Consider the following 25,508-nt stretch of genomic DNA (forward strand, 5'->3'; position numbering starts at 1 on the left):
CCTCAGCAGGCTGAAGTAGGGCCCCAGGACTCACCCACAGGGTGCTCCTGCCTCCCATGCCAGGCCGAGGCCACTCATCTGTCATGGCTGGCCTGTCTGTGTCAGAAGGTAGCCTGGATCACAGCCCAATTTTGTCCTTGCCAGATCCCCATCAGCTTTTATCAGCAGATGAACTGTGGCCTGGGGACAGTGACTGACTGATGTTAATTCAAACCAGGGAGTGGGGAGCAAAAAGGAACAGGGCACCTGCCCAGGTGCGTTAAGACTTGGAGGAGATGGAAGGGGATGTCCCTGGGCCTAAAGCAGAAGGACTGAAGCTGGCTGGAAATCCAGCACTCCTGACGTAGGACAGAGAACTGATGGCATGAGCCGGGGATGTGGCTCGGTGGTAGAGCCCCTACCCAGTACTTACAAGGCCCTGGGTTCCGTCTGAGCACCACTAAGATAAAATAAAAGAATTAACAGCTATGAGAGGCCCTGCCCCAAACCACTCAGGCCACTCCAGCTTGACAGAACCTTCCACCACAAGGTGATGCATTGAAACTGGACATTTCAGGACCAAAGAACTGAAAAAGGAAAAGGCCTCTTTTCCCACAGGCCCATTCATTAGTGCCATCTCCTGAAAACTTCAGGGGAAGAGAAGAGGGAAGAACGAGAGAGAAGCCAGGAGTCTGGGAGAGCCCTGGGTGGCTTTTGTAAGACTCGGAGAGCAGAGGTAACAAGGGCAGGGGAGAGAGTCCTTCCTCCCTCCTTGCTCAGTGAAGCATCCCAGGCAGCCTTCCAAGACCCCAGCCCCAGGCACGGTAGCTCACACCTGTCATCCCAGAGACTCAGGAGCCAAGGCAGGAAGATCACAAGTTCAAGGCCACCCTAGGCAACTTAGTAAGACTCTGTCTCAAAAGAAAAAGTAAAAATGGCTGGGGAACTAGCTCAATGATAGAGTGCCCCGGGGGTTTCATCCCCAGTACCAAAATAAAAACAAAACAAAAAGAATCCCAGGCCCACTGACTTCCAAAGGGTTAGGTTACAGGAGGCTGTGACTTTGCCATACACTGAGCCATTGTTCATGAATTCAGTCAGTCAGTCTGTCAACAAACATTCTCTGAGTACTGGGAGGATGCCAGGCCTCTGTGGACAACAAGACAAACATGACCCATGGAAGCCACTTGGAATGATGTTCATTCAAGAGGCACAGTCAAGTCCTCACTCTGCCACTTACTTGTTGTGAGGTCTTAGGAAGCCATGTAACTTCTTTGTGCCAGTTTCTTCATCATCCTGTCAAACAGGATGATGGTAACGTACCTACCTAGTGGTAAGCACTATGTACATGTCGCTACTATTATTTTTCCAGTCTGATGGGGGACACTGACATGTAAGTGAATGGTCACAATGCTAGAGAGAGAGCCCAGCTCTGGGCACCCCAGGAAGCCAGGGGAGGGGCCATTCCTGACTCGCACTTCACAAACATTTATGGAGAACTGCTCTGTGCCAGGCACCATGCTGGTCACTGGGGACACAGAGATGAACAGGACACATTGTCCACTTGGGCTTCTTCCCTGCCCTCCCTTCTCCCTCTCAGGGCCTGGTCCCAGCACCTGGTACTGGAGGGGCCACCGAGGACAGAACCACAAAGGGAGAAGGCTGGCCTTGGAGCCTGGGGATCAGAAGACCTGGGTTCTTCTCCACCACCCATGGGCTGAGGGACAAGGGTGCTCTCTGGCCTCAGTTTCCTCACTGCAGCATGGGGAAATTGGACGCGATGGCCTTTTGGTCCTGGCCACAGGTGATGAGTATGTCCCACCTGCCCCAAAGTCAAGTCCCGGGACCATCACAGCCTGACATCCCACTGAGGCAGTGGGAGAGGAGATGCCCGCCTGGTACAGACTGGCACTGCCCTGCTGACAAGCTGGCACAATTTCACAAGAAATAGGGGGCCTGGATCTAAGGGCGGGTTGTTTGAAGAGGGTGGGGGTGCCCAGGGAAAGGCAGTGCCAGCTCCCACAGGCCCTATTCATGGTGTTCTCTGGGGAGGGTGAGAGAGCAGGATAATTAAAACCAGGCTTTGTCCAAATCCCTGACCAAGCCAATACCTCACTTTTGAACCTCTGCGGCCAGCAGAGCAGGGCTGACGCGCCTTTGGAAGGAAAGTGTTGATGAACAGAGCCAGGCCCAAGTGCTGTGGGTGGGCACGTGTGGGACGGGGGTGCTACAGGGGTAAATGGACTGATTCCCCACCTAGCAAACCAGAGAGGGCTTTGCTGTCTCCACGGACGGGCAGAAAGACAAGTGACAAAGGTCCAATCCAGCAAGAGGTTGACTTGATTTTGAGCTGTGTCTGAGATGAATCTAGATTCAGGGTGGGAGTGACAGCAGGACAAGGAGGGTCCCAGGAAGTAAGGGAGAGAGCAGAACTCTAAAGCCAGATCCTCAGGTTCCTACCCTGGCTCAGCCACTTACTAGCAATGAGACTGGGCCCATGCTATTAGCTCTCTGTGCTTCCATGTACTATAAGATGAGGATAATGGTATCTCCCTAGTGGTGTTCTTGTGAGCATTAAATGAGGCAATCTGTATAAATCCTGTTCTTAGCTATCAGCTATACTGCTAAAGCAACTCCCCTTTCTTTAAAATAAATTTTTCCAGGCACTGATGTATATGCTCAGAATATATCTGCATGCCATATGAATCTCTCTGAATTACTTACTATATTGGGATCCAACATCACAGGAATTCACCTGGTCCACTACACTAGAGGAAATTTCCCTGAAGTATAGCTCACAAACCTCTTCCTGGAAGTTCTCCCAAGTATCTAACTACAATCCATCACAGTGTAAGTTATACCAATCTCCTGCTTTGTAGTCTTTTAACTTTACACAACAAGAAGTCATTCTAAGCATCCCTGCAATGAAGAATAGAGCAGTCTGCTGACCACTCCTGCACTGCCTTGCTCTAACCAGCACCCGCCCTTATCCCTGCTCCCACCTATGACAACAATGCTGTACTTCTTCCCCAGAAATTCAGGGTTGGCCTGAATAAGGGGACACAGAAGGCCCCACCAGGCTGTGCACACACAGGTCACACACAGACCTGTTTTCCAGATCCAGTGCCCCTCTGCTTGAGCTGGACTCACAAAAGCCTGCCCCATCTCAGATGGTATCCCAAAGCCACATCCCTCATAATTTCCCTCTCAGGTGTCATCTTGTGCCCTGACTACTATCAGGAAACATGGATGCCAGCTCAGGCAATGTCACTGTAGGGTCAGGCCCTCTCCATAAAATGGGACACTAACACCTTCTCTGCCCACTCACAGGGGGTTCTAGGCCCTTGAATCCAGCATTCAACGTAGGGGATCTACTGCACCCATCATTCACAAGGAGAGGGCAGAGGACTGGACTGGACTTGGACATGGACTCTGGCATTCCCAGCCACCATGGGGCAAACTCAACCACACTGTGGGCAAGCTGAAGAGGCAGCCAGGGCTGGGGGCCTTTGGGCCATGTTGGGAGGTGAAATGACTGGTTATATAATCAAGATTCAAAGCACACACCGATGAACACATCTCTGTGAGAGCTGGCCACTTTTGAGAGTGGTGCCCTGGCAGAAGGGAGAACCATGTGGGATCAAAAGCCATCCACCCCCAGTTGGGCCCAGTGGGGGTGGAGACACAAGGAGATGGAGATGAAGTATGTGTTGTTGGTTGGGGGAGAATCCGAGGGACTCATGCTTAATGACCTCCACCCCCACCCCCTGTCCATCCTGAATTTCAAGTTTATAATTAGGAAACAAACTTCGGCTGGAGTGACGGAAGAGAGAAGCTGACTGAGTGAGAACTTGAATACATACAGCTCTAGAAAACAGGAGAGTCACAGAAAGAGTTCACAAAGCACCAGATTCCATAGCCAACATGGTGGGGAGGGTTGGAGAGGAAGGTCCCTAAGCCTTCAGCCCTATCAAAAAAGGAAGAGGCCTCAGCCTGGACCCAACGTGCCTGGATCCAACCTGGATCCCAAGCTCAGAAAAACTGCTGCCCTACAGGGTTCAGCCCTTCAACTTGGGATGCCCTGGGGGGTGTGCTGGGATGCTTCAGTAGGACTAGCTGCCAGGCTCAGAGGTCCGGGGAATAGCCCTGACAGGGGGGATGGGGGCTGGAGGCCCCTGTTGGCCCTTCCCTAGCCTCAGCAGCTGGCAGATGAAAGAACCCAAGCAAAGCAACTCAGCGCTGAGTAATGCCCCTGGCACCCCGCGCTCAGACCCACCCACAGCCAGCTGGAGAGAGCAGAGGAGGGCAGCCGGCCTGCAGAACTGGGGGTCCCGGGCCTATGTCTCTTTCCAGCACCCAGGAGGGCTGCAGACCCGAGCCTTGCAGCCCGTCGTGCGGTACGGCCCAGCAGGGAGCAAGAGTGGCGCGGAGAGGGGGGTGTCCCGCCTCCGTGGCCAAGGACGTCCCGCTCCGGGAACCCCCTCCCCCACTCCCTCTCCCTCCAGCTGTGCCGGGGCCTCGCCAACGGAAAACGAAAACTCGGGCAGAGGAAACGGCGGCAGGCGCCCCGCCTGAAAAACCTGGACAAAAGGCGCGGGCCTCCCGCCCCCGCTGCCCGGTCGCAGGAGGCCTGGCACCACCGTCCGGGTCAGTGGCCCCTGCCCTGGCAGCCCCAGGCCCATCCGGCCCGCTGCCTAGCTCCCTGGTTCGTGCCCCTCTGCCGGGGGCAGCTCTCCCTCCGACCCCCTGCCCAGCCCGCACCAGCCGGAGTTCCCTCAGCGGTGCCCGCGGTGCCCTCACTGTGTGCCCCCGGCGGTGCCTGCCTAGCGGGGGCGCAGCGACCCCGGCCCAGCCACCGTTCCCTGGCCTCGCCCGGCCGCGCCCCCTCCGGTGGCCCAGCGCCCTCACCTGGGGAGGCCGGGGCTCCGGACGCGGCGGGATCCCGACCAGGCAGAAGGCGACTCCATTCATCGGGTGGCAGCGGCGGCTCTGCGGCCGGGGCACTGCTGGGGGCGCGGGCCGGGACCCGGGAGGGGCGGGGCCGGGGCGGGGCCGAGTGCAGCTCCCCCCCCGCAACCCGCCCCCTCGCCCCTCCTCTCCACCACTCGCGCTCTTGACGGGGCGCACCCGCGGCCTCTCCTCAGGGTCCCTAGAGGGTGAAGCGGGCTGAGACCCAGGTCTGCGCGGGCGGCGCAGCCAGAGGCCAGACGCAGCCTGGCCCAGAGAAGTGGTCCCAGGGAGGCAGCTAGTGCCGGCCTCCAGGGAACCGGCCTAGATAGACAGTGATCCGGACCCAGGAAAGAGGACAAGGGCACTGAACCTAGAACTAGTACAGGGAAAGGGAGGGAGGGAGGGGGAAGCAGAGAGAAACGGGCATCCAAAGATGGATGGAAACAGAGACCCAGAAAGCATGAATGGTAAGACAGTTGAGAGAGGCCGCGAAAGTCAGAGACAACGAAGAGGCGACGCTGGATCTGAGAGAGAGAAAGAGTATGCAGGATTAGGGTGCCTTCACTTTAGGAAATGGAAATTGAGGTACAAGAACAGTTATGGTGCACTGGTCGGGGGTGCCCTTCAATCTAGGGAAGGTCCCTTTCCAGGCACAGTCCCCGCCAGGATCCCACAGTGGCTGGGGACACAAAGTTGGTAAAGAGGGTGTGGCAGGTGCATCAACTCTTCTAATTGGCCCAGCTCAAGCGAGTCCTGTGGTTCTGGGCTCTAGACTGCCCACGGACTTGCTCTGCTGGCGATCCTGAGAGTGAACCCTTTCTGACTTCACTCTGAGCTGGGCTCAAAGAGCAAAGAGACGCCCCGGAGCCAGGTGAGGTGACACACGCCTGTAATCCCAGCGGCTTGGGAGACTAAGGAAGTAGAATCATGAATTCAAAGCCAGCCTCAGCAACTTAGCGAGATCCTGTCTCCGAATAAAAAATAAAAAGGACTGGGGATGTGGCTCAGTGGTTACACACCTCTGAGTTCATCCCTGGTAACAAGAGAGAGGAGAGGGGGAGAGAGACAGACAGACAGACATGAGACATACTGGGTCTTAGCCAGCTTTCTTTCTTTTCTTTTTCTTTTTTTTTTTTAAGAGGGAGAGAGAGAGAGAGAGAGAGAGAGAGAGAGAATTTCAATATTTATTTTTCAGTTTTTCAGCAGACACAACATCTTTGTTTGTATATGGTGCTGAGGATCTAACCCAGGCCGCAAGCATGCCAGGTGAGTGGGATACCCATGAGCCACATCCCCAGCCCCCTTAGCCAGCTTTCCCCTCCTGCCAACAGGACCCCTTCAGCTCATTCCTAGACAGTTCAGGGAGGGGCTCATCCTTCATTGAACTGGAAAATTCTTTCTGCTGTCTAACTTCCAGTTTTCCCCCTTCTTACCTACTACAGTCTACACTGACCTCCTCTTCATGTTTTCTTCTTCTTTTTTTTTTAGAGAATTTTTAATATTTATTTTTTAGTTCTCGGCAGACACAACATCTTTGTTGGTATGTGGTGCTGAGGATAGAACCCGGGTCGCACGCATGCCAGGCGAGCGCGCTACCGCTCGAGCCACATCCCCAGCCCCCCTCTTCATGTTTTCTTGCAGTTTTAAAGTCTCTTGTATTCCTTTTCTCAGGTTATAAGGAAAAGAAGGCAGAAGCCAATGATAGATAGGAATAGACTTAGAGATTGCTTCGCCACCTCGGGGGTCACTGATCAGCCCCGAGCCCCACCCTTTACCCCTTGATCAGGGTCTAGAATTCAGGTGTAGTGGGTAGGGCAGACAACAATTAGGCCATCCTCCTCCCTTGAGCCTGAAGAAGGAGATACTGACTGGTTTTTAAATCAAATGCTTTATTTAATTCTTCTGCAGTCAGCAGAAAATAATTTTCTAATGATGGAGGAACAGTTAATGACTCTTCTTCCTTCTCCACCCCTTTTCATCAAGGTCTTATGCAGCCAGAAGTATCTCCCACTTCTAGAAAGTCCTTCCTGCTATCTAACTGTAAACCATCACACTACTGGATCTTCTTGCATTATCTTCAACCCAGTACCTGTTCCTGTCTGTTTCTGCCCTGTAGCTCCAAGGTGTGCCACCTCCTGGATGTAGGGGTCCTTTCCAATGGAAACAAAGGGCTGTCTCTGTAAGGGGGAGGGTTGGCATCTGAGAGCCAGACTGAACTGACGTTGTGGGTTGTGGGGCAGGGGCGGGGAGCCCTGGAGGGCCCCTGGCTCACTTTTTCCAGGGCCTGATGCCCTCAGACCCTGCAGGAGGCGATGAGAGGAAATGAGCTCACGCTGACCGGCAGTCCAATTCCTCCCTCCACAATGCACTACACATACCTCCCCCACCCTCTCCCACTTCCCAGAAACTGTGACTCTCCCCCACCCTGCTGCCCTTCCCACCTCTTCCTGCACCTTGACCTGTACCCCCATCCTGCCCAGGCCCTTCCCATCCATCTACTCCAGGCCCTCTTGCTCTAGCCTTCCTGTCTACTGTGGCTCCTCAGACTCTGTGTCCCACTCCTTGTATCCTACCATCCACCCCAAAACCCATTTTTCTCCTTGTGTGCTCTTTCTCTGGGGTTTGCGGTAATAGAGCCCAACATAAGGTGGAACATACCCCTTACCAACAACCCTCCTTATATTCCCTCTCTTCCCAATTCCTACCCCAGCCTATCACCCTCCTTATCTCACAAAAGCATTTTGGGAGCTCTGCTATGGGAGGGAGTAGGGAGTGAGGGGAGCAGGGCAGGCTGTCCCTGGGGATGTAGAGACAGGGCTGAGCTCTCTCCCTAGCTGAGGCCTGGTCTTTACAAATCACCCCTCTATAGTGAGATCCCAGGGGAGTGGCGGAAGGCTGGAGAAGCAGGAGCCGGGGGCCAGCAGGGAAGTGCCTTAAGCTCCTTGGAGCTTAGTGGATGGGTCAGGGGTGGGGTGGGGACAGGGAGAAGGCACTCCTGGGAGCAGGCATGGACAAAGGCAGGGAGGCAGGGGGAGAGCAGGCTTGTGGGCAGGAAGTGTGGAGAGATGAGGAAGGAAACAGGCCAGGCGGGATGTGACTATGGAGCGCCTAGGCTCTTAGATTCTATCCTGGTTTGAATAGAGACTTTAAACAGAGATGTGCCAGGCCCCCTCTGGCATGTGATGGCAACCAGAACAGAGGGCAGCCAGCAAGGAGATAGGAGAGGGGGAGAGAGGATTCACCAGGGCAAGGGGCAGAGAACAACAAATACCAAATGTTTCTGGGACTTGGTGACCTATTGGGTAGGAGGAAGAAGATGGAAGAGTCTAGAAAAACTTCATGGCTTGTAAATATCAGGTAGACCAGCTGTCTAGGTTGTTCCGTCTAGGGAACAGGTCAGGTACTAAGATGTGTCCTTATATGCATTATTCCAATTAAACCTTTCAAAAACCTGTGAAATAGATATTGTTTTATGGGTAAGGAAACTGAGGTCCAGAGAATGCACGTCCACACAGAATTTGGACCCAGGCATTTGGACTCCAAGTCCACACTTAACCTTCAGGCTGAGTTGCTGGTAGAGTAGGAACTGTCTACTTAAACACTAGAGGGAAGACAGGCTTGAGCTAGAGGCTCAGCTGTGGAAGTCCGCTGGTGCCTGAGACCAGGGCTGTGGCTCAGTCTCCTGAGAGAGTAAAGAATGAGGAGACCAGCTATGGGACAGTGTCCAGAGGAGCATGAGCCCTTTATGGACAGAAAGAAGAGGAGGAAACACCGAAAAAGACCCAGGGGAAGCAGGCAGCCAGTGCAAGTGTTGGGCGGAGAGGGTACCTTCAGCTGGTCAGTAGGGGCAGAGGTCAGACTTCAATAAGAAAGAGCCACAGGAGTGAGGAAGTGGAACAGGTCCAAGGACAGAGGGAGCAGGAAAGGGCAGCCGGAAGTACAGGTGAGCCACAGGCAAGGCACATTTCTCTTTGAGTGGTTGAGAGGCAGGTACCTGAGTGGGAGCCTGAGGACACAGGTGGAAGGGGAGTGGGCAAGACAAAGGCCCAAAGAGCAGCATAGTAGAGGTTAGGGGATCCCCAGGCCAGAGCCATTGTCGGGATCAGGCCTGTCCCAGGAATTGGTGAAGGGTCTATTGTGTCATCAAAAGAGCTCTGGAATGAGAGTCCAAAGACCTGAATTCCAATCCCCATCCTACCCACCCAGGTAGCTCTCTGGCTTTGAGGTCAAGTACATTCTCTGAATCTCAGTTTCACCCTCTGTAAGATAGAAACAACTGGGCCTTCTCAGCCTGCCTCTGATTTGAAGCTCACATTTGGTAAAGGACTCATTATACTCTGGTAGCTGAAGGGAAGAACAAGACAGGTGCTCTCCACTTCATAGTGGAATTTTGCAAGGTACTTATAAACACATCACAAGTTGAAAATATCATAAGTCACAAATGCATGTAATACCCCTGACCTCTCTACACAGCACATTACAGACTGTTTGTCATTCCGATGGTGGAGCTGCCTGGGATCTAGCACATATCACCAGCCCTGTAATAGGTCAAAATTCAAAGTATGGCTCCCACTGAATTTGTATTGCTTTCTCACCATTGTTAAGTCTCAAAGTGGTAAATTGAACCACCATAAGTCAGGGATGTCTATAATGTGTGAAATGAGGGTTACAGGGCCATAAATCTGGCCATAATACAGGTCCTTTCACGAAAGGGGAGAGAGCAACCCCTGGTGGAGAAGGAGGGGAGGGCAAGAGTAGAGGGGAGAGCTGTTCTTGAAGAGCCCCAAGATCCTCTGCTGTTTCCCCAAAGGCAACACTACTCCTCCAATTTGCATCTCCAGAAGAGTTGGGATCCAGTTCCATCAAGTCAAGAGACAATTGTTGATCATCTACTATATGCAAATTCCTGTGTGGTGTGGTGGAGACAGTTTAATGAATCCGGTATATCAATGAGCCCCTATTCTGGGGGTGGTGGTGGCAATGAATCCCACAAAGGGTAATAGGGAAGATGCTTTAATGGTGGTACAAGCATAGGTTTAAGCAAAACAAGAACAAACCTCCAGGAGCCAGGGGAGAATGCAAGGACCTTGGGAAACAGTGTTTGACCTAGACCTTGATGAAGGCCTCCAATTGGCAAATTGTCTGAAGTTGAGGAGGAAACAGGCTCTGGCACAGTCCCAAGCATCCCATAAACTGTTCTTCATAGAGCACCCTTAATGGTGCTAGATGGGGCAGTGGTCCACTCAGGATGATGCTAGTCCCCACTCATTCTTCTTGCCAGGTCCCTGAAGAGTCCCATGAAAGGAATCCTACCTGAACACCCCTTAGAGAGGGAGACTAGAGACTCCTGGAAAGGCCCAAAGAGCAGCATGGTAGAGGTTAGGGGTCAGGCCTGTCCCAGGAATTGGTGAAGGGTCTATTGTGTCATCAAAAGAGCTCTGGAATGAGAGTCCAAAGACCTGAATTAAAATCCCCATCCTACCCACCAGGTAGCCCTCTGGCTACCTGGAGCCAAAGGCCACTGGAACCTGCCAAACTTCTGGGATCCCCCAGCCCAGCAACCTCTGGACAGTTGGCTCAATGGGAACTAGAGATTGCTGCTCCATGGGGCTGGCAGCTGGGATAGTGAGCCACACCCAGCCAGGTCTTATGTCAAGGCAGGAGGCAAAAGAGAGATGCCCCACCCCCGCCACTTGGGAATGCTGTCCCTCAGGACACTCATCTTTGGGAAACTATGTCATGGTTTGGAGAGAGGAAAAGACCTTGGACTGCATCTCTGCAGGCTCCTATGTGCCACTGGCCAGTGATACGGATTGCATGGGCAAGCATGTATAGGCAAGGCTAAATGATGACCTATGAGGACCATGACATTCCCTAGCAGGAGCTTAGAAACCTCAAGATGGAGAGGAAAGGCATCAAAATGTGTGGAGCACCTATTACACGTCACCATCTTTAGAGGTTAAGTAATTTGTATAGAATCTCCCAGCTGGGATTCAGGACTCAAGCAAAGTCTGATGTTAAGCCTTTGCTCTTTCTACCACAACATGTTCCCTCCGGGAGAGGTCAGGCCAGGTAGTCCCTTCCAGCTCCTGGATGCTAGATCTTATGGTTCTATGTGCAGATTGATTCCTCCTGCTTCTGCTACTGGCCTCCCCAGACTTTGCCTAGTCCCCATACATCACTTCACATAGGATGAGTTTGTTCCATTCTCTATTTTGCCCCTCTGGACAGGTGAAGAGAGAAGAGAATGAGGAGAAAAGAGGGGGACATGGAGGAAGGAAAGAGAGGAAGAGAAGGGGAGGAAGTAGGTCAGGAGTGGTTCCCACCTCCCCCTGGAAGCTCTGGAAATCCCCAGCAGCTGCTCCCCTCTCCTCTGTCTGGCCCTGAGCCAGCCCTGGACAGAGTGATGGGAGTTGGATGGGGAGAAAAGAGGGGTAGGGCCAACCATGGGGGGAACCCTTCCATCCCAGTGCCCACTCCACCAGCAATTCCAACCCCCATGAGAGATTCCAGACATACCCCCCTTTCAGGAAACCCTACATGCCAAAATCCACACATACCATACAGACGCATCAGGGAGGGCTCTTGCACTATAAAAGGATTCTTTGCTTTACAAGAGGGCTCAGCACATGGGAAACTTAAAATAGGAGCTTCCCCAGTGTCATGAAAAGCAGCTCTGATTTCCCAAGCACACCATACACACCACGTTGCCCGCACAATCAGAAAACACCAGCGGGCGCAGGGCTGGGGTCCTCCAGGGCCTTAAGCAAAGGAGCCTGGCACCTCTAAACTGCAGATTATCAGAGTCAACACCTGTGGGGCCTCATAATCCAGGGGGCAGGCTGGGGGAAGGCGGGGTTACTGTGCTCAGAGTTATCCTAGGACTTCTGGAAAGAACCCAGAGAGATCCTGGTGTGGTGGTGCACGCCTGTAATCCCAGCAGCTCAGGAGGCTGAGACTAGAGGATCAAAAGTTCAAAGCCAGTCTCAGCAATTTAGCAAAGCCCTAAGCAACTTAGCTAGGCCCTGTCTCAAAAAATAAGAAGGCCTGGGGATGTGGCTCAGTGGTTAAGCGTCCCCGGGTTCAATCCCTGGTACCAAAAAAAAAGGGGGGGGAGCATATGAGTATTTGCAAATAACCTGCATATCTACCCACATACTTTAAAAAAATTTTTTTTAATTGTAGATGGACATAATATCTTTATTTATTTTTATGCAGTGCTGAGGATCAAACCCAGGGCCTCACACATGCGAGACAGGTGCTCTACCACTGAGCTACAGTCCCAGTCCTGACCCACATACTTTTTTTTTTTTTTTGTACTGGGGATTGAACCCAGGGGCACTTAATCACTGAGCCACATCCCCACCCTTTTAAAAGAATTTATTTAGAGACAGGGTCTCATTGAGTTGCTTAGGGCCTCACTAATTTGCTGAGGCTGGCTTTGAACTCACAATCCTCTTGCCTTAGCCTCCCAAACCACTAGGGATTACAGATGTGTGCCACCAAACCCAGCTTCCTCCCATGTACTTTAAATAATCTCTATGGGCTGGGGATGTGGCTCAAGCGGTAGTGCGCTCCCCTGCCATGCGTGCGACCCAGGTTCGATCCTCAGCACCACATACCAACAAAAGATGTTGTGTACGCCGAGAACTAAAAAATAAATATTAAAAAAAAAATAATCTCTAGATTACTTATAAAACCTAATACAGCCCGGTGGAGCTTCCATACCTATAATCCTATGGATTTAGGAGGCTGCAGCAGGAGAATCACAAATTTGAGGCAGCCTCTGATATTTATCCAGGCCTTAACCAACTTGAGACCTTGTCTCAAAAAAAAAAAAAAAAAAAAGTGTCTAGAGATGTAGCTCACTGGGTTCAATCCCTATTTCCTAAATAAATAAATAAGCCTAACAAATGTATAAGTAGCTGTTGTATTGTTTATGACAATGGCCTGGGATTGTAGCTCAGTGGTAGAGCACTTGCCTACCACATGTGAGGCACTGAGTTCCATCCTCAACACCACATAAAAATAAATAAATAAAATAAAGGTATTATATTCATCTGCAACTAATTTTTCCCCCAGTACTGAGGATTGAAATCAGGGGCACTCGACCACTGAGCCACATCCCCAGCTCTATTTCTATTTTATTTAGAGACAGGGTCTCAATGAGTTGCTTAATGCCTTGCCATTGCTGAGTCTGGCTTTGAACTCATGATCCTCCTGCTTCAGCCTCCAGAACCGCTGGGATTACAGGCGTGCACCATTGCACCTGGCAACTAAAAATTTTTTTTCAGAAAAGATATAATGAGAGGGCTGGGGTTGTAGCTCAGTTGTTGAGCATTTGGGTTCTAACCTCAACACCACAAAAAAACAAATATATAAAATAAAGGTATTGTGTCTGTCTACAACTAAAAAAAATTTTTTAAAGATATGATGAGAAAGAAATTCTAATGTTCAGTACTGACATAATTTTTTACTAATATTTTCAATCTGCAGTTGGTTGAATCCATGGACACAGAATAGATGGAGACCCACTGTGTGTGATTTTGCACTGGAATCACTTCTGCATACATTCTAGCCATTTCTCATAACCTTACCTCATCCATACATACCAAAGTATGTAGATAATCAAAATCCTTCTTATTTTTTAAAACAAGGTAAAATTTACATGCAAGGAGTCAGGCATGGTGACCCACACCTGTAATCCTAGTCACTAGGGAGACTGAGGCAGGAGGATGGAAAGTTCAAGGTCAGTCTCATCAATTTAGTGAGGCTCTCAGCAAATTAGTGAGACCCTGTCTCAAAATAAAAAATAAAAAGGACTGGGCATATAGCCTAGTGGTAAAATAATCCTGGGTTAAATCCCTAGCACTTTAAAAAAAAAAAAAAAAAAAAAAGAACCTAGGCATAGCTGGCAGGGATTTCACAGCAATCTGGAAAGGGAATGCATATCCAAGGCCTCCTGGTAACTTTTTTTTTCTTTTTCTTTTCAGTACTGGGGATTAAACCCAGGGGATGCTCTAGCACTGAGCTACAGCTACATCCCCAGCCTTCCCCAGCCTTTTGTTTGTTTTTGTTTTTCTGAGACAGGGTCTCAAATTGCCCAAGATGGCCTCAAATTTGCCATTTCCCTGGGTCCCTGGGATTATAGGCCTGAGCCACTTTGCCTGATCTCCCAGAGATTCTTTTTTTTTTTTTTTTTTTTTTTGGTACTAGGGATTAAACTCAGGGGCTCAGGGGCACTCAACCACTGAGCCACATCCTCAGCCACATTTTATATCTTATTTAGAGACAGGATCTCATTGAGTTGTTTAATGCCTTTGCAGTTGCTGAGGCTGGATTTTTTTAATTAAAATATTTAATATTTGTAGTCAGACAAAATACCTTTATTTATTTACTTATTTATGTGTGTGTGGTGCTGAAGATCGAACCCAGGGCCTCACACATGCTAGGCAAGTACTCTACCGCTGAGCCACAACCCCAGCTCCAGCTGAGGCTGGATTTGAACTGGTGATTCTGCTGTCTCAGCCTCCCAAACAGCTGGGATTACAGGTGTGCACTGTCTCCCAGAGATTCTTGATGGAGCCAAAACAGGAGCTGGATGTCCTGACTTTCCTCTCAGTGGAGGGCTTGGGGTGCAGGCTTGGTCTGGTCTGTCCTGTGGGAAAGGAAAGTGACTGACTGCCAGGACAGGTAGGGAAGGCTGGTAAAGGCTAATGACGGGGCACATGGGCCCCTTAGCTGCAGGAGACAGGAAACAGTGGTGGCCCCTAGGCCTACTTTTTTTTTTTTCTTTTATTTTTAAATTTAGGTGAAGGTCACATAACATAAAATTAATTATTTTATAATAGGCAACTCAGAGGCATCTGGCACGCCCCACCCCTTGCTTTTGTGTGTTCCACTCAGATAATGAGGAATTGAGTCCCCTTTCCACTGCCAGGTCTAGTATTCCAAGGAGCTGCCACTGGTCATTTAAATTAATGACCAAGATGCCAAACAGGCCTGGAGACTAGAGCAGCCCACAACCCCACCCCAACCATCTCGCTCAACTCAGGGAAGATGCCCAGAACACTCATGCCTCCCTGGTGCCTCTCCCCAAGCCCCCAGAGTTTAGGATCACCCTATCCCCTGGCTCCTTACTATCATCCTATGCACAACTCCCTCTACCACTGTGTAGGAGGCCTGAGCTCTGGTGGGGAGGGGTCCCAGAGCCCAGGGAAACTGGCCACTAGTTTAGGCTAAGCAGCGCTCAAAGAGCTTGGGGCAAGGAAAGGAGGAGGTTGTGGGTCTGTTCAGCATTTAAAGGCACACCTAGTAACAGAAAAACCCATTTCATCACCCCAAATGCCACCCCAGTTTCCAAGTGGAAATTGAGAAGAAAGCAAGGCCACCCCAGGAGCAACAGCCAGATCACTCTGCCCCCTGTCATCTGCTGTCCTCCTACAGCAGGAGATTTCAAGCCAAGATAGATTCCCCCCCCCCCTTACCCCTGGGGACTGTCTGGGCTTGTCTTCAGAGATGAGAACTCTGACTGGGGGGGCCACTACGCCCAGCTCTGCACCCTTAGTGCCTGCATGAAAGAAAGGCAGCCCCCTCCTTGTTGGGACTGCAGTTGTGTATTTGGGGCGCATGAGAAGAGCCAGCCCACCCCATCTTCTCACTGCCATGAAATGGTGGCAGCAGCTGCTGCAGCTGCCGTAACTGGGAAGGAGGGAGCCTGGCTGGGAAAAGCCCCTTGATGTGGAGGGGGAGGGGCAGCTGTGTCTTGAGGTCTCACTGGGGGGTCTGGAGGGCAGCGCAGTTGTATGGCAGGTAGCCATCCCCCACCCGGTATCACCCTTCATTCTGATCACCCTTCATTCTGTAGAACCTGCACCCACCTCAAGCCCAGGTTCGGAGCGCAGGGGCTGGGACCTTCCCGAACGGGAATGGGAGCTTCTAAATGAGGGTGCTCTCTTTCTGGGAAGAGGGGGTGGGAAGTGCACCCTCTGCACGCGCCACCCTGAATGTCAGTGATGGGGGAATACACACCTGTGTGTGTGAGTGTGTATGCGTGTTCGCGCGCGCGCGCGCGTGTGTGTGTGTGTGTGTGTGTGTGTGTGTGTGTGTGTTCACCAGCTCCGTGTCACATCGGCCCCACCCAGAGCTCCCGCGCCCTAACCCCTCCCATGTGGCAGGGTCCCCTTGCTGTCGGCGCGCCCACCCTCACCCGGTCACAACACCCGCAGCCCTCTGCTCTCAGACAGACACCCACGCCCCGCGCGCGCTGACCTGCTCCATGCTGCGCCGGACTATGCCGTCGTCGCCGCGCTGGCCCCCGGGGGCGCAGGGGGCAGCGGCCCCTCCATGCGCCCTGGAGGGGCAGCTGCACCAGCGACCGCGCGCAAGAAGCGCCTGGTGGCAGCCGCCAGAGCCCCCTCCCGGCCCCGCCCCGCCAGCAGGCCCCGCCCCTCCGCCCGCCCCCTCCCCCACCCCGGGGCAGCCCCCCCCCCCCCACGCAGGAGCACACTTGCCCGCTCACACGCTGTCACTCACTCACATACTTGGGGTCATACACGCTCAGTCTCACACACAGTACACACACGACCTCATATGTCCAGAGCTCCTGCTGCCTCCACCCTTGTGCCTGTCTAGGGGGCAGGGGAGAGAAGACTCTCTTCAAGGGGAGCCCCTCTTCTTATTCCTGAGAGTCATCGGAGTCAGAAGGAACCCACCCTTCATTTTATAGGCGCCAGAAAGGGGCTTGTCCAAGGTCACCAAGTAGCTGGGTGGCAGAGCTGACCCCATGGCCCAGACCTACTGTCTCTTAGGTCACTTCAGAGGTTGTCTGGGAGAAGCAAGGCACACCCACAGCCGGGAACACAGGGAGACACTGTATGCCCTCCTGGGTGAAGCAAGGGGAGGGCTACTCCTTGTTGCCAGGGTCCAGCTTATATTCAAATGTGTTCTGAGGCTCTCGCCTGGGGGTGGGGAACAAGAACAGAGATTCCTGTCGCCCACCATTCCAGTCATGTGCCAAGCAGGAGGAGGACATGGACCTGTTGTTGATCCACTACTGGAGAAGGGGCATTTAAACCCCCAGATCCACCCCAGAGGAACCTGACCTGAGGATTGTGGGGCAACCTCTCTGATGAAGCCCAAGGAAGTGGCATCCCTGTCCCACCGACAGCTCCCAACAGGGTAGCTCCTGACTGCCCACTTCTCCTGTGTCCTGCCCCTGATAGGGCAGGGCAAAACTGAAAGGGGCATCACATGAACAGGCATGTGAGAGGCAGGCATGCTGCCCAGGGCAGAGGTGGAGTCTTCAGCCCTGGGGACGCCTGAGCTTTCAGGCCAGTGTTCAGGCTGGCATGAAGGTGGCCTCACCAGTTCTCACCAAGCCCTGGCCTCTTCTTTAGCCACCAGAGGGTGGGAGAGTTAAGATCCTCCGTGGGCCAGACAAAGGGGGCTTTATAGGCTGGGTGTGGGGGGGCAAGCTGGAGGCAGGAAGACAGGAATGTGGGCTCGAGGCCCCCAGCTCTCAGGAGGCTCATTTGGGGACTGAAGTTGGACTCCTCAGGTCCTTCCATGTTTTGGCTCTGTGAGGTATTGGCAGCTTTGCTCCTGGGACTACAGCCAAGAGTCCTAGAAGTCCCTCACACTTGGCCACCCCTGATGGGGATCCAGTGGGCACTGCCCATGCACTCCCTATTTTCCCCGCCCTCCTGGCTGCACCCTTTCTCAGCTCCCCTGCCTGCCCTCTAAGCAGCCTCATGCCCCCTGTTTGCTCCCCAAGGGCCCTGCTGGCTGCCTGGGGAGGGGATGGCAGACTTGGGTGGGGTCACAAGGCTATGGGGTCAATGGGGCCCTTTGTCCTTTCAGAGGAAGTCTGTTCTGAACTAAAGAGACTGGAGACAGAAGAGTGCCAGCCAGCAAGCATGTCTATCCCTCCCCTCCTCCCCCCAACTGGCCTCTTCCAGACCCTGGCAGAGCTGGGCCCTGGCTATGGAAGCCAGGCTCCATTCTTTCCCTTTGGCTTCCCTCTGGTTCTCTTTCTGTGCCTAGGAAGTGTAAGAAAACAGGAGGTGGCAACAGTAGCCACGTATGCTGAGCTCTGAAGTAGTTGCTGCATGGCAAAGCCTAAATTCTGGTTTTGGGCTTTGCAAGGTCAGGGACAGTCTGTCCTCACAGATGCTTAGCTGGTTCTCAGGACTAGACTCCTAATAGCCAAAACCATGGTGGCTGGATTGCTAAGCCCCAATACTATTTTATCAACATACCCTGAGGACCACCACAGGAAACTTCACAAGCAGAGTTCCTTTAAAGACGAGGAATGGATTTGAGTTCTTGAAACAGACCAAATATATTTTCCTTTCATGTGAAGAATAACTTTACTAATGGACTAAGCAATATTTCTCAAATATTTGGAAAAAATTAAGTGATGGGATCATTCATCATCTCCTGCCTTTGGTGTAGATGTGTGCAACCTTGCAGTACTTCCTCTTATGGAAGGCTGGACCCCCAATGAGCTCTTGCTTGTCTGTTCCTGACATAGACCAGGACTTGCAGCAATAGCACTGTCTCAGGTGGGAGAGTGGGGAACAGGGAGTGGCATCAGGGTTCAGCCCAGGTCACTTGATGTATATCTTATTTTACCTCATTGATAAAGTAAAAAAAAAGATACTCTTATCTCTTAATGAATGCCCTGGGCAAAGGCCCCTTTTAAAGAAAATGTCTAAGTCTGGTTACCATTGAATTTTCCAACCCTGTCTTGGTGAAGCTTCGAGTTACAAAAATTCAAATCCAAGGTGTGTCCTCAGAAAACTACAGCTGGGGCTGTAGCTCAGTGGTAGAGGGCCTGCTTCTCATGTGTGAGGCCCTGGGTTTGATCCTCAGCACCACATAAAAATAAATAAATAAAGATACTGTGTACATCTACAACTAAAAATAAATAAATAAAAAAAAGAAAACTTGGAATGGAACCACCACTTGATACACTTATCCCACTCCATGATACATTCCCCAAAGACTTAAAATCAGCATGCTACAGTGATGCAGCCACATCAATGTTTATAGCATCTCTTTTTTTAAAAAATTTTTAATATTTATTTTTTAGCTTTTGGCGGACACAACATCTTTGTTTGTATGTGGTGCTGAGGATCGAACCCGGGCCGCACACATGCCAGGCAAGCGCGCTACCGCTTGAGTCACATCCCCAGCCCTATAGCATCTCAATTCACAGTAGCTAAGCCATGGAACCAACATGTTGATGCCCTTCAACAAATGAATGAATAAAGAAAATGTTTCTTATATATATATATATATATATATATATATATATATATATATATATATATCTCCAAGGTCTGCCATTTGGTAGCTGTATGGTCTTGGGCAAGTGTTCTATGCTCTAGCTTCCTCTCTGTAAACCAGGAATGACAATAAGTGGGTAGAAAGTTATTGGTCCACATAAATGACCAACAGAAGTTAAATACCTTTCATAAAGGCTGAAGTAATTAATTTGTTGATTATTATTAGTTTCAAATCAGCAGGTGACAATTTCTGACCTTGTTACCCAATTCTGGGAGGCCATACCCTGGCTTCAACCAGGTGTTTCTCTGGGAGGAACACAGTGATGGAGGGCAGTCTCCAGCCTGGTTCTCCTCCCTGCCTCCCAGTCTCCTTCCCTCTGTTTGGGGAGCTGAGAGAGAGCCCTGGATAAGGCTGACAAATCCCGGGGTGCCATGGGTCTGGGAAGGGAGGAAGGAGGAGGATTACCCAGGAGGGAGTGAAGGCAATGAGAGGGAAGGGGGGCAGCAGGCTGTGGGCCCCACTCCTGCACCTGCTGCTCTGAGAACAAAGCCAACGATGATGCAATCCTGGCCGGGTGCAGCTGAGGCTGCCAGGCTGAGAGGGGAAGAGTGGGTGTCAGGGTGGGAAGGTCGGCGGGCAGCAGGGTGGACACAAGGTGCTGTGGATGCCTGATCCTGGATTAACAGCCCAACATGTGTCTCTTTCTGGTGGTTCCTAGCCTCCTTCCAAAGCCTCTCACACAGGGGCCAGACCCCTCCCCAAATAAGCACAGCCACCTTGGAAACAGGAGTGACATGATGCAATGAGGACATCACTGCAGGCAGCCTCCTCACAGGGTGGCACCTCCCTGCAGGGAGAAGGATGATGAGAAACCCAGACTAGAGCTGTCTGCGCGCCCCATCCCCCGCTGGCCTTGGACTGCAGGTCTCTATCCCTGCTCCTGTGGTCCTGGAGACAAAGGGCAAAATCTTCCGGAGAAATTGTATGCACAAAACGGTACATACTGATAGAATGAAATAGAACCAAAGGCCGACCTGAGCCAGCCTGGGTCCCCACGTATCCCACTATCAGTCGTCAAGCTAGCTAGCGGGGGCCGGGAGAGAGGATGGCATCCACCAGCCCCCCGGGTAGGGACGGCATGGGAGGGCCTGCCTAAGCTCTCTACTCTGCCAGGGAGCCTAGAGAACAAAGGTTTCCCCCTCTCCCTCCACCTGGAAAGAGGGGTCTTATCCCACCCAACAGGGCCAGGTGAAGAATGTGGGATGAGCCAGGATCCCGAGGGGGCAGGGCATATAGTGGGGCCTCAGAAGAGGACGGGAGATGCTGTTTATTTAAGCCTTGCCTCGCCCACCGCCCAGACCTGGAGAGACAGCTGGGTGGCCTAGCCCAGAGGACCGCTAGGTGGCAGGAGAGGCCCAAGGACTCATCGGCTCCACCCACTCGCCGTCAGCCCCAGCACCCGCCCTACCTGGCGGGACCTCCCCGAGCTCCTCCCTTCCTCCTAGAGCCAGCCCCTCTGCAGCCTCCAGGGAGCGGCTCCAGAAGTCTGGGCGTCCTCCCTCCTGCCTTTGGGAAAGCAGAAAGCTCTTGGTCGTTCTTTTCAAAAGACCTCTAATTACAACGCTCAGGATTATTGCTTGTGGCTGTTTATTGAGTGCTTAAGATGTACTGAGCATTTTGCAGGCATTATCTCACTTGCTCACACATGGAGCAGGTAATAATATTCTCCCCCCCTTTAAAGAGGAGAAAACAAATTTAAAAAAAAATCATCGAACTGCTGAAGATCACATAACCATGGGCTGGGGTTGTAGCTCAGTGGTGGAGCGCTTGCCTCGCATGTGTGAGGCACTGGGTTCTATTCTCAGCGCTGCGTTTAAATAAATAAAATAAAGGTCCATCGACACTTTAAAAAAATACTTAAAAAGAAAAATCACATAACCAGCTGGTAATGGAGCTGGAACCCCAAGTCCAGTAGCCAGCCAGTCCTGGGCCAGGTCCTCTCAGGGTATTGATAGGTGTAGGAGGAGCCCTGAATGCATCTGAGAAGTTTGCTGTCCTTACCACCTCCTCTTCCCACCCACCCCTGAGAGCCGAGGGTGGTGTCTCAGGTGTGAAAAAGTTGGCCAAGTGATTCAAACCATAAAGCTCCTGCCCTGAATGGGCACCACTGCACTGTATCCTACTGCCTCCTCCCCTTTCACAATACATTAAAATACTGGGTACTAGGTAGGGGTTGTGGCTCAGTGGTACAGTACTTGCAAGGCACTGGGTTCCATCCCCGGTACCATATAAAAAATAAAATAAAGGTATAAATAAAAAGAATAAAATAAATAAAATAAAATGCTGGGTACTTCCCTTGCCAGCATTGCCAAAAATCTTTACCATGTACATTCTCCATCCAATATAGTTGCCCCCACCTCACCCCCCCACTCAGGCCCAGAGTATTCCAGCCCAGAGGATCTTTCACCACTGCCTCCTCTCCTCCTGGTCTGGACCAAACACTCATGAGGCATCTTCCTGTGTGCTAGCCACAGTGCTGGACTAGGTGGTGGGCGGGGAATTACAGAGGTGAGCAAGAAACAGAGCCCACTTTCCCCTCTAATAGGAGTTTGTGTCTAAAATCAGGCTCATGCAACTTCTACATATAGCACCGCAATCAAAGAAATATTGGCCCCACATCCAGGAGAAAGCAATGTCTATCTCTTGCAAAAATCAACACCACTAGCTGTAACCCAGCTTAAAACAGCTACTCTCTCATTCTCCAGTTATGCTATCACCCCTCAATCTGCAGCTTAAAGGCACAGAGATAAAACCAATTTTCTCAGAAGGGGTAAGGGAAAAGCCAGGCCTTGACACCCATGGGATGAGCTAAGGAGTCAGGGATGTGAAGTGGAAGGGTGCCTGGGCTGAGTTCTCTTTATATACCAGGCTTCTGATAAATGAGAGCTCAGGAGGAAGCAGTGGGCATTTGCCATGACTTCTGGTCACTGGACAAAGCCTGCTGACTCTAGATCAGCAGTATCTTCCATCCAAAGGGCAGTGACAGTTCTGTTATCTTCTATGACACCAGGAGGAAGTGGTTCCCTCCCACCTCCAGAATATCTTGTTTCAGTTGTCTCCTATCATTCACACTCCTACTCCAACCACTGATTCAACCTTTTGAGAAAACCCTGTAGAAGACTGACATTTTGTGACTAAAAAAAATCCTGCCTTTATACAATCAAGTTATCCGGTATGCACTAGGTCCCGTGTCCTAAGTTCAAGGACTGGCTTGACTAGAGAACAAGGAAAATAAGCAACATTCCTGGGAAAGAGGGCTGATCCTATTTCCTCAACTCACCTACCATGAGGCACATCTTTTAAACTGTTCCAGGCTCTGGAGATAGGAGATAGATGAACAGGATACAGACTCTGTGTCTCCAGAGGTCACCGTGGTGCAAGCAGGTAGTGAACACATGGCTTCACAGTAAAAACAGCCATCTGTTTGGCTAGAAATGACTTGTGAAAAATTCCAGTGATCCTAGTGCAAGGCCTTGAAAGATGAGCGGGAATTATGCAGGCAGAGACAGTAACAGGTAAGGATCCTCCAGACAGAGAAAACAATCTGAAGGAAGTGGTTGAAGGGGTGGTTGAAGATCAGTCTGGGGGGTTTCTGGTCACACACTGCAGCATGTGTGGCAGGGAAAGGAAAAATAGCCTTGAAAGGCAGGCTGAGTTGATATGTTCTTCTTTAGGTCTTCTCTAGGTAAGATACTGAAGATTTTATCCTGAGGAAGTGACATAGCACATCTTCAGTTTTCAAGATCTTTTAAAAAGACTGCAAAGGGAAAGGAAGCAAGCAGACCAGTTGGGAAATTGCTGAAATTGTCTGGGTAAACAGGTGTGATGGTACCTGCTGTTAATCCCAGCAACTAGGGAGGCTGAGGAAGGAGGATCATGAATTCTAAGACAGCCTCGGCAATTTAGTGAGGACTTAAGCAACTTAGCGAGACTATCTCTAAATATAAAAATAAAAAGGGCCAGGGATGTGGCTCAGTGTTTAAGTACCCCAGGTTCAATTCCCTGTACCAAGGGGTGGGGGAAGGATTGCTCAAATAAGGATATGGTAATGAAGCAGCTTCAATAAAGATCCATGCATAGCATAACCCTGCACAAATCCTCTTGAAAATCACTCAGGAAAGGGCCCCATTAGAGATCAATAATAACCCAGTAGGGCCTTTCCTGAGCTGGAATGAACTCTTGTGCCTTTGACAAGCCTCATGGGAAAACAGTCTGCTTCAAAAACCATGTGGCACAAATATGCATCAGAATCACTACCCAGAAGATGCTCACACTAGCCAGGCATGGTGGTGCTCACCTGTAATCTCAGCAGCTCAGGAGGCTGAGGCAGGAGGATTGTGAGTTCAGCCAGTCTCAGCAACTTAGAGAGAACCTGACTCAAAATAAAATATTAAAAAAAGGGCTTGGGATGTGGCTCAGTAGTTAAGAACCCCTGCATTCAATCTCCAGTACAATAAATAAATAAATAAATAATAAAAATGTTCATACTATGAGGGGTTGAAAGCAACTAAGAACATCTCATCTTCAATCATGGGAACATGGAATGGAGAGGGAAATCTTCTACACCATTATTTGCCATGTGCTTATAAGTATGTATGTGCATGAGCCTCAACTATAGAGATGAGATAGAAGTGCATTTGTGATAGAATAAAAATGATGAAGACTTGGGGTTGGGGCTCAGTAGTAGAATGCTTGCCTAGCATGTGTGAGGCACTGGGTTTGATCCTCAGCACCACATATAAAATAAAGATCCATTGACCACTAAAAAAAAATTTATAAAAAAAGTGGTGTTGGGCCAGGAGTGGTGGTGGATAACCTGTAATTCCAGCAACTCAGGGTGAGTTTTTAATATAAAAAGTCTGTCTTTAAATAAAATATAAGAAATGAGCTGGGGATGTTGTTCAGTGATTAAGCGCCCCGGGTTCAATTCCTGGTGCCAAAACAAAAAAAGGTAGTTAGAAGGCACAGGTGGGGAACACAAGAAATGAAGGTGGTTTCAAGGTGGGGTAGCGGTGAAGAAGGCAGAAGTGGGTAACTTGGCCTACTGTTTCTCTAAAGATTGCTCATCCTATGGGTTTTATGTCTCAAGTTCAACTAGTACCGAACTAGTCAAACAAATCCAACAGTCCTCACTAATATGAATGATGCCAAGTGGAAATGATATAAACCAACATCTTTATTTGCAAGACTGTACACACTACTCTTGACTGATGGCATCTGCTAGGTCCAGGTACTGCTAGCAAGGATCCCTTGTGATAAACTGCCTGCTCCAAATGGCTGCTATTTCTATACCTGATACCAAGTGAAACATTTTCTCTTGTAATGTTTTTCACACTTCACTGAAGCACTTATTGAAGAGGGAAGAAAACTTTATCAAGAAGTGTTCTCATATAAGGACTATCAGAATTGACAGGATTCTGTTTCATCCTAACATGGGGTTGTGATTTGGGAACGAGGTGACTGGGGCTTCTGATAAGTCTTGAAAAATACAACTTCACACACAGAGTTTCATCTTGCTCAGCATGCTTCAAATGCAGCAGGGAACTTGCAGACCATTTACAAAAATGCATCAAGGTGGTACACTGGCCCTGTAGGCAGGGAACCTGAAGACAAAGTCCAGGTGGGAAAATGAAGACAGGCAATCTGAGTGGTTCCAAGTACATACTGGTATAAACCAGAGGAACATGCCAGATCCGTGAGGGAATGAGCTAGAAAGACAGTAGGAGGGATGCAGTTTAAAGTTTTGAAAAATCTTGTTGGCCAGACTTGATAATGCCAGGAATAACTCCAAACTCCCATGGAAAAATGTGAAGTTGCCCTGGGTAGAGCCCAGCCCACTGCTTACCCAAGGCAAGAAGGCACTTGCCCAGAGAGCTCTCTGGAATTCTCTTGCACTTCTTTTTTTAAAATTTTTTTAGTTGTTGATAGACCTTTATTTTATTTATTTATATGTGGTGCTGAGGAGTCAAACCCAGTGCCTCACACATGCCAGGCAAGTGCTACTGCTGAGAATCAGCCCCAGCCCTCTCTTATACTTCTTAAGGGAGAAGACAGCTTTGAGCAATGGCCAAAAACTTCAGAAATTTTTTAACATCTCTAGTTCAGATAAGCTCAGCACTACTCAGCTAAGATCACAGGAAGCTCCCACTCCTGCCATTTCTTGGGGGTGGGTGAGGAGTCCTAAGATGGGCAAGGGATTGAAAAACACAGACCCAAATAACATGAGA

The 25,508-nt window shown here is 50.6% G+C and overlaps 1 protein-coding gene and 1 long non-coding RNA gene across 5 annotated transcripts in view; one reads left to right on the forward strand and one right to left on the reverse strand.

Annotated features, from left to right (window-relative positions):
- Arhgap23 (Rho GTPase activating protein 23) overlaps positions 1 to 16,347 on the reverse strand; it is an 84,580-nt gene extending 68,233 nt beyond the window's left edge. For 3 of the 4 annotated variants that reach the window (XM_078042131.1, XM_078042128.1, XM_078042127.1), the window contains exon 1: positions 4,888 to 5,037. In XM_078042131.1, coding sequence (XP_077898257.1) covers positions 4,888 to 4,950 — 63 coding nt within the window. In that variant the 5' untranslated portion in view covers positions 4,951 to 5,037. Of the gene's footprint in view, positions 1 to 4,887; positions 5,038 to 16,200 lie in introns of those variants that run through there. The other variant, XM_078042129.1, reaches the window with a different exon arrangement.
- Positions 4,196 to 12,242, forward strand: LOC144376048 (uncharacterized). The gene is made up of 3 exons (XR_013436054.1): positions 4,196 to 4,626; positions 6,125 to 6,195; positions 6,913 to 12,242. It is a non-coding gene; the product is annotated as an uncharacterized LOC144376048 (long non-coding RNA).
- Positions 16,348 to 25,508: the final 9,161 nt, after the last annotated feature.

Source organism: Ictidomys tridecemlineatus, chromosome 3 (genome assembly GCF_052094955.1).
Source record: "Ictidomys tridecemlineatus isolate mIctTri1 chromosome 3, mIctTri1.hap1, whole genome shotgun sequence".
NCBI classification, from domain to species: domain Eukaryota; kingdom Metazoa; phylum Chordata; class Mammalia; order Rodentia; family Sciuridae; genus Ictidomys; species Ictidomys tridecemlineatus.